This window comes from Pipistrellus hanaki, assembly GCF_964339955.1.
Source record: "Pipistrellus hanaki genome assembly, chromosome: X".
In the NCBI taxonomy this organism is placed as follows: domain Eukaryota; kingdom Metazoa; phylum Chordata; class Mammalia; order Chiroptera; family Vespertilionidae; genus Pipistrellus; species Pipistrellus hanaki.
The window spans coordinates 34,922,656-34,937,924 of NC_140524.1; the positions used below are offsets into that span (position 1 = coordinate 34,922,656).

The 15,269-nt window shown below is 38.6% G+C and overlaps 1 protein-coding gene across 1 annotated transcript in view; it reads left to right on the forward strand.

Annotated features, from left to right (window-relative positions):
* The window catches only part of TMEM255A (transmembrane protein 255A), a 91,755-nt gene extending 77,719 nt beyond the window's left edge, over positions 1-14,036 (forward strand). Inside the window, exons 10-11 of the mRNA XM_084870407.1 lie at positions 695-826; positions 13,927-14,036. Coding sequence (XP_084726533.1) covers positions 695-826; positions 13,927-13,944 — 150 coding nt within the window. The 3' untranslated portion in view covers positions 13,945-14,036. The remainder of the gene's footprint in view (positions 1-694; positions 827-13,926) is intronic.
* The last annotated feature ends 1,233 nt before the right edge of the window (positions 14,037-15,269 follow it).

Here is a 15,269-nt window from a genome sequence, read left to right on the forward strand (position 1 = left end):
TCCCTTCCTCTCTGAAATCAATAAAAATATATTTTAAACAATAATTTTCCAGGTGATGCCTAAGTTATTCCAAATTTGATCCCCAGAGGAAAAGATTATAAGATATGAAAATTTAATTTTTTAAAACTGTTATAGAATTTTAATAGCTTACTGTCAGAACTTTCTACAACAGAACACAATGTGCTTATACTGTTGTGTGTGAGGTTTTTATTACACTTATCTCTACCTTCTTTCATCCTTCCTATGGTTCCCTACATTTGCTCTGAGACTTCTTCTGAAAATGTTAATCTTACATGCTGCTGTCAGTTTGAATAGCACTTTGTAAACTCTAAAGCATTATGCAAGTGTAAATTATTATATTATTATGAAAGTGGTAGGCTAAGAGAAACATCGATATGAGAAACATCGATCCATTGTCACCTGTACGTGCCCCAAACTGCGATCCATCATGAAACTTAGGTATGTGCCCTGACTGGGAATGTGTAAGGGGTGAGGCTCCAGCCAAATGAGCCACCTGGCCAGATCAGAGCTTTTTCTATTGGGAAGTTAAAATAAGTTTATAAATAATTGAACATTAAACTTTGCTTTTACTCAATTTACCCATCATCTTTGTTTTGACAGTATTTCAAATATACTAAAATTGAGACTCAGAAATACTTTTTTAGAAGTCAGTTTTTATTTGTATTTTATGTAGAAGAAAAGAAGTTGTCTAGCCATTCAAAAGAAAGGTCCAAGAAACGGAGAAAGAAAAAATCATCTAAAAGAAAGCACAGGAAGTATTCTGACGATAGCGACAGTGACTCTGATTCTGAAACAGACTCCAGTGGTAAGAAAGGCAACATCATTCTGCAAGTCTCACTTCAAAACTACTTTTACGTCTTAAAGTTTATTTCAGAGGTAGTTTCTTAAAAACAATGATAATAGTCAAGAGTCTTTTAACACTTACTTTGTGCCCGGCACCCTGCTAAGTCCTTGCTAGTTAATCCACACAGTAACTGTAGGGTACATCTTAGAGATGGAAAGGGAGGCACAGAGCAGCTTAAAGTACCACCTAAAAGGTCACATTTTGGATTCAAACCTAAGCAGTGTGACTCTAGATTGATTGGGCTGCAAGGCGTGTGGTGCCAAACCAAGCCATACGGGGCTGAGCAGCTCTTTTGTGTAATTCTCACACTCAGTGGGAACCTTTGTGCAATTTTCAAAAGGTTTCACATAAAGGTTCCCCTTCAGGCTGGCAGCTGATTTAAGGAAGGAAGACACCCCTGTGGGTGACACATCAAAAAGCCACCTTTTTTGTGCCTATTCCTGGCTGATGATTGACAGAGGATACATCCTCTGGGGACACATTACATAAAGGTGCCCCTTCCTCTCATGTTACCTGGGTTTCCTTGTGCCCATTGTGACTTTTCTTTCTCATTATTGGAAGACTAGACTTTCTTAAAGCACAAATCTAAGATGTCAGTCCCCTACTGAATGCTTCATTCAATAGCTCTTCATGGTCTTCAAGGTAAAGTACAGACCTTGACTGATCTGCTCTAATTACATTACCTTCTCTTTTTAATTTTAAAATTTTCTTTTAATATATTTTTAATGATTTCAGAGAGGAAGGGAGAGGGAGATAGAGATAGAAACATCAATGATGAGAGAGAATCTTTGGTTGGCTACCTCCCACACACCCCACACTGAGGACCACGCCTGCAACCTGTGCATGTGCCCTGACTGGGAATTGAACTGTGACCTCCTGGTTCCCACTGAGCCACACTGTCTGGGCCACATATACCCTCTCACTTTCTTTTTTTTTTTTTAATATATAGTTTATTGATTTTTTTACAGAGAGGAAGGGAGAGAGATAGAGAGTTAGAAACGTCGATGAGAGAGAAACATCGGCCAGCTGCCTCTTGCATACTCCCTACCAGGGATGTGCCCGCAACCAATGTACATGCCCCTGACCAGAATCGAACCTGTGACCTTTCAGTCCGCAGACCAACGCTCTACCACTGAGCCAAACCGGTTTTGGCTATCCTCTCACTTTCTTTTGTAGCATCCTCTGTAGCCTGAGAACTGCTTTCTGTCTCCTCAATATCCCATATTCTTTCTCTTGTTTTTGTTACTCATACATATAGTCTGTCTGCCCGCAATGCCAATCTCTCCCTGCATGCGGCTTGGCTTAACTCATTTCAACAATGGGCATGCATTACTTTTGTAATAAAACTGATTTTATTGGATTTTTTTTCTTTAGAAACTGATTTTAAAAAGAAGTAGCTTTAGCCAAAACCTGTTTGGCTCAGTGGTAGAGCGTCCCAGGTTCGATTCCGGTCAAGGGCATGTACATTGGTTGCAGGCACATCCCCAGTAGAGGGTGTGCAAGAGGCAATTGGTTGATGTTTCTCTCTCATCAGTGTTTCTAGCTCTCTATCCCTCTCTCCTCCTCTCTGTAAAAAATCAATAAAAATATATTTTTTTAAAAAAAGAAGTAGCTTTAGAGTCACCTTTGCCTGGCCAACAATTCCTCAACTATCCTCTCCATGTCAGCCTGATTCTAAGACTCCTGTAGGCCCAGAGTGCCCCAGTCACTCCAGATTCTATTTATCTCTGCACCTCTGTCTCCTCCATTAGACTGAGCTCCTGGAAAGCATCCCCCAAACATACTAGGGTTTTCTCTTTCCATCATGAAGATACCCAGACATTCAGAAAAGTAAAGAGAACAGCATAAAACCATATACATATCACCTAGATTTTAACAATTGTTAGTATTTTGATATTTTTTTCAAATATGGGCTTTTTTTTCTGAGATATTGAAAGTAAGTTACAAATGTCGATGCTAAATATTTCCATAAGCAATTCTTTAAAAAAAATGCCTAGTGTGACTTTTTAAAATACTTTTTATTTTATTGAATTTATTGGTGTGACATTGCTTAATAAAATTATATAGGTTTCAGGTGTACAAGTCAGGTGTACATCAACTGTATATTGTATTGTGTCATCACCACCTCAGGTCCAATTTCCTTCCATCACCATTTATGCCCCATACCCTCTTCTACCTCCCTCTTGTAATCACCATGCTGTTTTCTATGTCTATGGTTTTATTTTCTTAATCCCTTCACCTTTTTCACCAAGCCTCACAATCCCCTTCCCATCTGACAGCTGTCACTCTGTTCTCACTCAATGAGTATATTTTGTTTGTTAGGTAATTTTGTTTATTAGATCCCATATATGAGTGAAATCATCTGATACTTGTCTTTCTCTGACTCGCTTATTTCACTTAGCATAATACTCTCCAGGTCCATCCATGTGGTCGCAAAGGATAAATGTACCACAGACTTTATCTACCCATCTACTGATGGGCATTTAGGTTGCTTCCAAATCTTGGCTATTATAAATAATGCTGCAGTGAACATAGGGGTGCATATATTCTTTTGAATCAGTTTTGGGTTTCTTCAGATACATTCCCAGAAGTGGAATCACAGGGTCATTAAGAAATTCATTTTTAATTTTTTGAGGTAACTCCATACTGCTTTCCACATTGGCTGCACCAATGTACATTCCCACTAACAGTGCACAAGGATTCCCTTTCCTCCATGTCCTCACCAACACTTGTTATTTGTTGATTTCTTGCTGATAGCCATTTTGATATGTATGGGGTAATATCTCATTGAGATTTTAATTTGTATTTCTCTGATGATTAGTGATGTTGAGCATCTTTTCATATGTCTATTGGCCATCTGTGGGTCCTCTTTAGAGAAGTGTCTATTCAGGACCTTTGTCCACTTTTTAATGAGAGGGAGGGGAGAGAGAGAGAGAGAGAGAGAGAGAGAGAGAGAGAGAGAGAGAGAGAGAGAGAGAGAGAAACATCCATGTGAGAAACACCTACCTGCACACGCCCTACTGTGGATTGAGCCCAAAACCTGGGCATGTGTCCTGACTGGATATCAAACCAGAGACCCTCCTGTGCATGGGATGTTGTTCAAATAACAGAGCCACACTGTCCAGGGTGAGTTTTATAAGTTCTTTATAAATTTTTTCTTTATAAGTTCTGGAAATTAACCTCTCATTTAGTGGGTTGTCTTTTTGGTTTTTTGACTGTTTTATTTGTTGTACAAAAACTTTTAAGTTCAATGTAGTGCCATTTGTTTATTTTTTCTTTTGTTTCCCTTGCAATATATAAGAAATATATAAGAAAAAATATTGCTATGAGAAATGTCTGAGATTTTACTGCATATGTTCTCTGCCTGGATTTTTATGGTTTTAAATCCAACCTATAAGTCCTTAATCCATTTTTAGTTTCTTCTTATGTTCGGTATAAGAAGGTTTCATATTTTTGCATGTATCCAATTTTTCAAGCATCATTTATTGAGTAGACTATCTTTACCCAATGTATGTTTTTGCCTTGTTTGTCAAATATAAATTGACCATAAAGGCATGTGTTGTTGTTGTTTTTCTGAGCTCTCTGTTCCATTTCATTGATCTACGTGTCTGTTTTTTATGCCAGTACCATGTTGTTTTGATTACTATAGCTTTGTAGTATAGTTTGATATTAGGTAGAGTGATTCCTCTAGTTCTTCTTAAGATTGCTGTGGCTATTCCAGGTCTTTGGTGGTTACATATAAATTTTTGGAATATTTATTTTACTTGTGTGAATTACACCATTAGTTATTTTCTTTTTTTTAAAGAGATGGGGGAAGGGAGAGAGATAGAAACATTGATGACTTAGAAACATCATTGATCAGCTGCCTCCTGCTTGCCCCCGACTAGGGATCAAATTTGCAACCCAGGCATGTGCCCAGATTGGGAATTATATCATGACCTCTTGGTTCCTGGGTCAATGCTCAACCACTAAACTACACTAGCTGGGCGGTCATTGGTATCTTGATAGGAGTTGTGTTGAGTCCATAGATTGCTTTGGATAGTATGGACATTTTATTTTATTTTATTTTATTTTATTTTTTTTTTAATTTTCAATAAGTTTTTATTTTTCATATTATTACAAATGTTTCTTCCCTCCCCCCCACCATTGCTCTCCTCCACCAGGTTCCCACCCCACCCTCTGCCCTTTCCCCTCTCCCCATTGTCCTCATCCATAGGTGCACAGTTTATGTTCAGTCTCTTCCCACGCCCCCTTCTCCCCTTTTCCCCAAGAATCGTCAGTTCACTCCCCTTCCATAGTATGGACATTTTAATGATGTTAATTTTTCCTGTCAATGAACAAGGTATATGCTTCCATTTATTTGTATCTTCTTCAATTTCTTTCTTCACTGTCTTAAAATTTTCCAACTATAGGTTGTTGTTTTTGTTTGTTTGTTTTTTGTTTTGTTTTTTTGTTTTTACATCCTTGATTAAATGTATTCCTAGGTATTTTTTAACCAATTGTGAATGGGATCGTTTTTGTTTGTTTGTTTGTTTTTTAGTTTCCCTTTCCAACAGTTCATCATTAGTGTAGAAAAATGCCACCACTGCCGAAACCGGTTTGGCTCAGTGGATAGAGCATTGGCCTGTGAACTGAAGGGTCCCAGGTTCGATTCTGGTCAAGGTTGCAGGCACATCCCCAGTAGGGGGTGTGCAAAAGGCAGCTAATTGATGATTCTCTCTCATTGATGTTTCTAACTCTATCCCTCTCTCTCTTCCTCTCTGTAAAAAAATCAATAAAATATGTATATTTTTTAAAAGAAAAATGCCACCACTTGCACCTTGGCCAGGTGGCTAAGTTGGTCGGAGCATCGTCCAATACACCAAAAGTTTGTGAGTTTGTTTTCTCATCAGAATGCATACCTAGGTTGCAGGTTTGATCCCCAGTCAGGGCACATCAGGAAGGTAACCAATGGATCTCTCTCTCTCTCTCTCTCTCTCTCTCTCTCTCTCTCTCTCTCTCTCTCTCCTTCCTCTCTCTGTAAAAAAAAAATCAATAAAAATATATCCTTGGTTAAGGATTAAAAAATGCCACCAATTTCTGTATGTTTATCTATTTGGATACTTTACTGAATTCATTTATTAGTTCTAGTCATGTTTTGGTAGGATCTTTAGGATTTTTTATATATATATTAATAGTATCATGTCATCTGCAAATGATGACAATTTTATTTCTTCCTTTCCAATTTGGATATCTTTTATTTTATTTTCTTGTCTGATTGCTATGGCTAGGACTTCCAGTACAATGTTGAATAAGAGTAGTGAAAGCAGACATCTCTCTCTTGTTCCTGATCTTAAAGGAAATACTTGTAGTTTTTGCACATTGAGTAAGGTGTTGACTGTGGGTTTGTCATATGTGGCCTTTATTATGTTGAGGTATGTCCCCTCTATTCCCACTTTGCTGAGAACTTTTTATCACAACTGGATATTGAATTTTATCAAATGCTTTTCCTGAATCTATTGATATGATTTTATAGTTTTTTATTTTAGAAAAATTATTGGGGTGCCATTGGTTAATAGGATCATATAGGTTTCAAGTGTACATTTCCATGATACATGATGTGTATATTGCACTGTATGTCCACCATCCAAAGTCAAATAATCTTCCATCACCATATATTTAGCCCCTCCCCCCTCAAACTCCCCCCAAGCCCTTCCTTCTGATAACTACCACACTGCTGTCTGTATCCACGAGTTTCAGTTTTATAGCCCACATATGAATGAAATCATATGGTTATTAGTTTTTTCTGACTGACTTATTCCACTTAGCATAATGATCTCAAGGTTTATCCATGTTGTCACAAATTGCAGTAGTTCAACTTTTCTTATGGCTGAGTATTCCATTGTGTATATGTGCCACATCTTCTTTATCCAATCCTCTATTGCTGGTCTCCATGTCTTGGCCATCTTGCTGCATTGAACATCAGGGTTCACATATATTTGCTAATATATGTTTTCTAATTTTTCAGGATACCCAGGAGAGGATTGCTGGGTCATATGGTAACTTTCTTCTTAATTTTCTGAGGAATCACCAAACTGTTTTCTATAGTGGTTATACCAATCTACATTCCCATCAGTAGTGAATAAGAGTTCCCTTTTCTCCATAACCTCTCTAATACTTGTTATTATTTGTCTTGTTGATAATAACCATTCTAATAGGTATAAGGTGGTATCTTATTGTGGTTTTGATTTTCATTTCCCAATTGCCAGTGAGCTTGAACATCTTCTCTTATATCTGTTGGCCATTTGTATGTCTTCTTTGGAGAGGTATCTGTTCAGGTACTCTGCCCATTTTTAATTGGATTATATGTTTGTTTGGTGTTGAGTTTTATAAGTTCTTTATTTTTTTATGATTTAAAAAATATTTATTGTTGAGAGTATTACAGATGTTCTCCCCCCCCCCCCTTGCCCTTCTCCACCTGATTCCCAACCTGCTCTAGGCCTTCACCACCCTATTTTCTGTGTCCATAGGTAAGATCTTTGGTTAATCTCTTCCTGCCTCCCCCTGCCCCTATTTCATTCAGACATTCATCAGTCTGTTCCATGCTTCCATGACTCTGATTTTATTTTATTCACCAGTTTATTTTGTTCATTAGATTTCTTGTTTATTTCTTTGGATTTTTAGATTCAATTATTTATATATGTGTGTGTGTGTGTGTGTGTGTGTGTGTGTGTGTTTGTTTGTTTGTTTGTTGCCATTTTATTGTTCACATTTTGTATTTCCTCCTCTTCTTAAAGAATACCCTTCAACAATTCATGTAATATTGGTTTGGTGGTGGTGAACTCCTTTAGCTTTTTCTTGTTTAAACTCTTTTGCTGACCCTCAATTCTAAAAGAGAGCTCTGCTGGGTAAAATAATCTTGATTGTAGGTCCTTGCTATTCATCACTTTGAATACTTCTTGCCACTCCCTTCTAGCCTGCAAAGGTTCTGTTGAGAAATTATTTGACAGTCATATGGGTGCTCCCTTATAGGTAACTAACTGTTTTTCTCTTGCCGCTTTTAAGATTCTCTCTTTGTCTTTAGTCCTTGGCATTTTAATTATGATGTGTCTTGGTGTGGGCCTTTTTGGGTTGCTCTTGTGGACATATAAGTCTAGTAGGGGGAGTTTTCTGTTATTATTTCTTCAAATATGTTTTCAATAATTTGCTCTCTCTCTTCTCCTTCTAGCATCCTCATAATGCAAATGTTGCTATGTTTGAAGTTGTTCCAGAGGCTACTTATACCATCTTTATGCTTCTGGATTCTTTTTGCTCTTCTAATTAAGTATTTTTTGCTTCCTTGTATTCCACACAGTTGATTTGATTCTTGGGCTCCTCTATCCAACTGTTGAATCCCTATAAATTATTCCTTATTTCAGTTAGTGTATGTTTAATTTATGACTGTCCTTTTTCATGTCTTTGACATTCTCGCTAAGATCCTTGAAAGTCTCATGAGGATTCTTGAGAAATCTTATAATCCTGGTTTTGAATTCTATATCTAGAGGTTTGCTTGTTTCAATTTCTTTTATTTGTAACATGTTTATCTCCACATTTTGGCTTCTTCCTTGTGTTTGTTTCAATGTATTGTGTAGAGCTGTAATGCCTCCTGGAATTGGCAGATTGGCCTTGTGAAGTAAGTGTCCTGTAGAGCCCAGTAACTCAGCCTCCCAGTCTTCTGAGCTGGGCACTCTATTTGTGTCCCTATGTGGACTGTGTGCACAGTCTTGTAGTTGAGCCTTGATTGCTGTTGGCATCATTGGGAAGAATTGACCTCCAAGTCAATTGGCTGTGAGGACCAGTTGCTGCTATAGTGGGAGAGCTGCTGTGCAGGAAACACCCCTATGGAGCAGAACTTGCTTCGGTGGGGCTTTGGTGCTCACTGAGGCTGACCCTTGATTGTATCACTTATGGATGTGTAGAGCTGTAATCTGCTATGGTATGAAGCTGCCACAAGGTGCACTGGCTCTAGGGTTTCCAGGGCGGTGCAAAGTCAGCCACTGCCTGGGGCCACCTAGCAGGAGCTATTGGTATTGTACTTGGAGGTGCTCAGGTGAGGCCCAGCTGTGAAGCAAAGCAGGCTCATGCTAGTGCAGGGTCTTGGGCCTTTTATTGATCGTTTCGGGGCTCCCTGACCAAGCTTCAGTTTGTTTGAGAGATTTTAGAAAGGCTTAAGCCTAACTAAGGACAGACCATTCATATGCAAAAGCAGCTACAAACAGGTTGTGTGGGGCTGAAAATTGGATGGGGTGGGGTCTCAGGGAATGACCATGGTGGAGCAAACAGCTATGGCTGCCAGTCAGCCCTGTGACTGAGAAAATAACTGCACAGAAACAATGACCTCTGGGACCACCTCTGTTTGGGAGAAAGTTGTCCCAAGTTCCTGCCCCAATGCCAGACAATCCAATTCTTCCTTGTATGTGTCTGAGTCCCCCAGAGCCTTGCCCTGGCACTTGAGCTCAGAGGAAGTAGGACCTTGTAAGTTCAGTTCATGCACCACTCCTTTAAAAGAAACCCCTGCATCTCCAGCAGCCTCCATGCCACTGAGTCCCAATCCCTGCTGGTTTCTACAGCCAAAGTTACAAGGACTTATTTTCCCAGCTCTGGAACTCTGCGCTGGGGATCTGATATGGGGCTGGGACCCCTTGCTCCTCGTGGGCAGCCTCCTCAGAAATTATCTCCCTCCCAATTTAAATAATGGCACACATGGATGCTGGTCCAGACCGTTTCAAACCTCCGCCCCTCCTACCAGTCTCAGTGTGCTTCTTTAATTCTCTAGTTGTAGAACTTCCATTCAGTCAGCTTTCAGGAAGTTCTGAATGATAGTTGTTCTGTATTTTAGTTGTAATTTTGATGTGATTGTGGGACGCACGAGTACAGGCTTTTACCTATGCTGCCACCTTGGTTCTTTCATAAGGTCTTTAACCCTTTTCTGGAGGTGTTGTTTGCAAATACCATCTCCCATTGAGTCTGTTGCTTTTTTGTTTTGTTGTCAGTTTCTCTTCCTATGCAAAATCTTTTCAGTTTGATATAGTCCCATTCACTTATTTTCACCTTTACTTCTTTTTCATAAAATGTTCTCTACAACCAAGGTACATAAGTTTAGTACCTATGTTTTCTTCTATGTAATTTATTGTTTCAAATCTTATATTTAGGTCTTTAATCCATTTTGAGTTAACTTCTGTACTTGGGACAAACTGTAATCTAGCTTTATTCTTTTGTGGGTAGCTTTACAAGTTCCCAGCACCATTTATTGAAGAGGCTTTCTTTTCTCCAGTGTGTGTTTCTGGCTCCTTTGTTGAAAATTATCTTCCCATGTGCATGTGGTTTAATTTCTGGATTCTCAATTCTGTTCCATTAATCTGTGTGCCTGGTTTTCTGCCAATACCATGCTGTTTTGATTATTGTAGTTCTATAGTATAATTTGAAGTCAGGTAGTGTGGTACCTCTGGCTTTGTTCATTTTTTCCTCAGGATTGCTTTGCTATTAGGAGTCTCTTATGGTTCCATACAAATCTGATCATTTTTTTCTATTCCTTTAAAGAATGAAATTAGGATTTTGTTGTGGATTGCATTAAATCTGTATATCGCTTTGGGTAATATGGCCATTTTAACTGTTTATTCTTCCAGTCCATGAATATGGAATATCTTTCTATTTCATGTATATTTTTCAATCTCTTTTAATAATGCTTTGTAGTTTTCAGTATATAGTTCTTTCACTCTTTGTGAAAGAGTTAGGTTTATTCCTAGGTATTTTATTCCTTTGATTGCAATGGAGAAAGGAATTTTTTTCATTTCTTTTTCTGAAGTTTCTTTCTTAGTATACAGGAAAGTGGTGGATTTTTGTACATTGATTTTGTAACCTGCACCTTTACTGGATTTATTACTTCTAATAGATTTTTGGTGGAGTCTTTAGGCTTTCTATGCACAGAATCATATCATCTGCAAAAAATGACACTTTTACTTCTTCCTTCCCAATTTCAATGCCTTTTATTTTTTTTCTCTTGCCTTATTGCTCTGGCTAGGATTTCCAAAACTATGTTGAATAAGAGTGGTGAGAGTGGGCACCCTTGTCTTGTTCCTGATTTTAGAGGGAAAGCTTTTAGTTTTTTACCATCGAGTGTGATGTTGGCTGAAGGCTTGTCATATATGACCTTTATTATGTTGAGGTACTTTCCTTCTATACCTATTTTATTGGGTGTTTTAATTATAAATGGATGTTGCATCCTATCAAATGCTTTTTCTGTTTCTAGTGATAAAATCATATGATTTTTATCCTTTCTTTTGTTAATGTTTATACATTAATTGATTTACATATGTTGAACCATCCTTGTGGCCCTGGAATGAACCCCACTTGATTGTGATGTATTATTTTTTAAGTATTGTTGTATTCAATTTGCTAATATTTTGTTTAGCATATTTTACATCTGTATTCATCAGAGATATTGGTCTGTAGTTTTCTTTTTGTGTGTTATCCACCAGGTTTTGGTATCAGGGTTATCTTGGCCTCATAAAATGTGTTAAGAAATATTGCCTCTTCTTCAATTTTTTGGAAGAGTTTGAGAAGGATAGGTTTCAACTCTTTGAATGTTTAGTAGAATGAAGCCATCTGGTCCTGGACTTTTACTTTTTGGGAGATTTTTGATGGTTGTTTCTATCTCCTCACTGCTGATTGGTCTATTTAGATTTTTCACTTCTTCATGATTCAGTCTAGGAAGGTTATATATTTCCAGGAACTGATCATTTATTTTAGGTTATTGAATTTGGTGGCATACAGTCTTTTATAATATTCTAATATGATCCTTTATATATCAACTAGAGGCTCAGTGCATGAAATTTGTGCATGTGGAGGCGTCCCTCAGCCTGGCCTCCACCCTCTCCAATCTGGGACCCCTCAGGGAATGTCCAACTGCTGGTTTAAACCAGCAGACATACATCCCTCTCACAATTCAGGACTGCTGACTCCTAACTGCTCGATTGCCTGTCTCTGCCTGATTGCCCCTAACTGCTCCCCTGCCAGCCTGATTGACACCTCACTGCTCCCCTGCTGGCCCAATCACCCCCAACTGCCTTCCCCTGCTGGCCTGGTCACCCCCAGCTACCCTCCCCTGCTGGCCATCTTGTGGTGGCCAATTTGTGACAGCCATCTTGTGATGATGTGAGGGCATCATATGAGAGTGAAAGGACCATCTAAGACTTTTATTAGTATGGATGATATCTGTGGTGACTTTTCTATCACCCAAGGCCTCTAATTTTGTTTATATGGTCTCTTCCCTTTTTTCCCTAGTGAGTCTACCCAGGGATTTGTCCATTTTATTATTTTTTTCAAAGAAATAGCTCTTTGTTGTATTCATTTTTGTATAGTTTTTTTTGTTGTTGTTGTTGTTCTCTATTGCATTTAATTCTGCTCTAATTTTTATTATTTCATTTCTTCTGCTGACTTTGGTTTTCTTTTTTCTTTCTTTCTCTAGTTCTTTAAGATGTAATGTTAGGTTGTTTACTTGTTTTTGTGTGTGTTTCTTGAGATAAGCCTGTAAATATATAAACTTTCCTCTTATTACTGTTTTTGTTGCATCCCAGAAGTTATGATATGTCATATTGTCATTCTTGTTTATCTCTATGTAGCTTTTGATCTCACCTTTTATTTCTGTTAAGTAGTTACTTTATATATTTTTGTGCTCCCTGATTAGGTACATATATATTGAGAAGTATTATGCCTTCTTGATGTAGTGACCAATCATATGGCTTTTATCCTTTTTCAAATGTGGTGCATCATGTTTATTAATTTGCAGATATTGTACAAACCTTTCATCTCCTGAAAAGGTCCACATGGTCATGGTGTATGAACTTTATGTATTATTAATATTTTGTTGAGGATTTTAGCATCTATGTTCATCAGGGATATTAGTCTATAATTTTCTTTCTTTGTAGTATCTATCTTGTTTTGGAATTAGGATAATGCTGGCCTCATAAAATGAGCTTGGGAGTCTTCCCTCCTCTTGAATTTTTGGGAATAGTTTGATTGTTTTACTTAGTATGCCTTTAGGTTCTTTATTCCCAGTGCCTATCATGTTTCCTGACATAAGTGTTTGAATGAATGAATTTATTTTTAACAACAAATGGTACAGCAAAAGTATGTTTATCTGCTCAAAGGTATTATGTTTAGAGGTAAGTTTTTAAAAAAATCATAAACGTGTTTTAATTTGCAGATTAAGACACAAAAGGAATATTTTTGTTAATCCTCACCCGAGGATATTTTTGCCAGTGATTTTTAGAGAGAGTGGAAGGGAAGAGGGAAAGGGGGAGAAAGAGAGAAACATCAATGTGAGAGAGACACATTGATCGCTTGCCTCATGCACCTGCCCTGACCGGGGCTAGAGAATTGAACCTGCAACCCAGGCACATGCATTTGATTGGTAATTGAACCTAGAACCCTTTGATGCCCGGGCCAATGCTCTACCCATAGAGCCAACCAGCCAGGGCCTAAAGGAAATTTTTAAAGAGCCAAGAAGGAAAGGAAGAAACACAGATAGCCAGGATTTTATCTTTAATTTTAATGGGAAATATAAAATATATATAAATGTACAGAGAGCATAGTGTAAGGATCACCCATGTACACATCACCCTACTTGAAAAATTATCAACTTGTGGGAAGTTGCCATGGCCCCCAATTAATTTCGAAACAAATCTCAGATATCATTGGATTTAAAACAATTCAGCATGTTCCTTTAAAACAGGGGTCCTCAAACTTTTTAAAGTGGGGGCCAGATCATGGTCCCTCAGAGAGGTGGAGGGCCGGACTATATGAACTACTAATTCCTACTGTAACACCTTGGCTGCGCTCACTGCCCAAAAAACCTGGCGGGCAGGATCAGACTCCCCTGGGGGCTGCATGTGGCCCGCGGGCCATAGTTTGAAGACCCCTGCTTTAAAAGATATTCTTTCTTCTTAAAACATAACCACAATACTATTACAGTCCCTTAAAAATGTAGCAGTAATTCTTCAATTCTTATCTCACTCCATTTTTTAATTTTTGTTGTTTTCTAGCCTGGCAGTTTCACATGATAAAGACAACATGAAGAAAAACAGGTTTGACTGCTTCTTTTCAATGATCCATTAAGCTGGAATATTAATCAGGGGACCATGTCCTTCCTTTTGCTTCCAGCAGCACTAAAAGGTTCACTTTTAGTGTAATCATTAAGAACCGACAGTAGGAAATATTTCGCTTTCGGAGAACAAAGAAAATAGGTTTATGTGTGTTACGCTTATTTATGCAGTTATTCATTGCCTGGTAAGTTAATGTTCAAGGAAAAATATTAATTTTTATTTAAATGTTCTATTATTTTATTTTAATAATTACTCATCTATCTCAACGCTTATGTCTCTATCGAAATAAACATATGTTTCTATGAAAATTGAAGCTTTTGTGTGTGTTTTTGTGGCCCAATAAACTTAGACCTTGTTATTTGGCCCGTGTTAGCCTTTGAGTTTGTCATGCTTGTTCTTGGGAGTTAAAATGTAAGTTTGGCAAGGGGGCCAAGTAGGTTTATCACTTGTCTTGCTGGGATATGAGAGTAGCTGAAGCTCTGGACACTGCGTTGGTATTTTAGCCTTTAATGCTAAGGAAAGTTTAGCCAAACTAGGTTCAAATTTATTAAAACTCTATTTCTGCCCAGCCAGGAAGGAAAGTGGCATACCATTGTCAATTTTGCATGTGCCTACCCTGGATTCAGAACAGTCAGCTAACCTGAGTCTAGCTGCAGGTTCAGGATTCCAGATGGAAGGTGATGTTGCCTGGGGTGGAAGAGTACCCTAGGCCCCTGCCATCCTTACTCCCCAACTAGGAGATCCCAATTCCTAAGGCAAGGGAGTGGAACTACCATAGGCATTTTAGAACAAGGTTAATATTCACATCCTATATATACTAGAGGCCCAATGCACAGATTCCTGTATGGGGGGGGAGGGTGTCCCTCAGCCTGGCCTGCACCCTCTTGCAATGCAGGACCCCTTGGGGGTTTAGGCCTGATTCTGGCAGTCAGACATCTCCCGAGGGATGTAGCAGTGTGTGAAGTGGCACATGGCTGGAGAGGAGCCCGAACACCACTCTCTCACAGCACTCTTGCCACTCCCGCTGCTCTAGCTGTGCTCACCGCTCCTGCTGTGCTCGCCAGCTGTGAGCTCAGCTTCTGGCTGAGTAGCTTTCCGGCTGTGGGAGCTCACTGACCACCAGGGAACAGCTCCTGCCTTGAGCGTCTGCCCCGTGGTGGTCAATGCACCTCATAGCAACCAGTCGTTCTGGTCATTCTGGTTGTTTGCTTGTAATGGTTGCTTAGGCTTTTATACATTCTATCTAATAAAAGGGTAATATGCAAATTAACCATCACTCCATC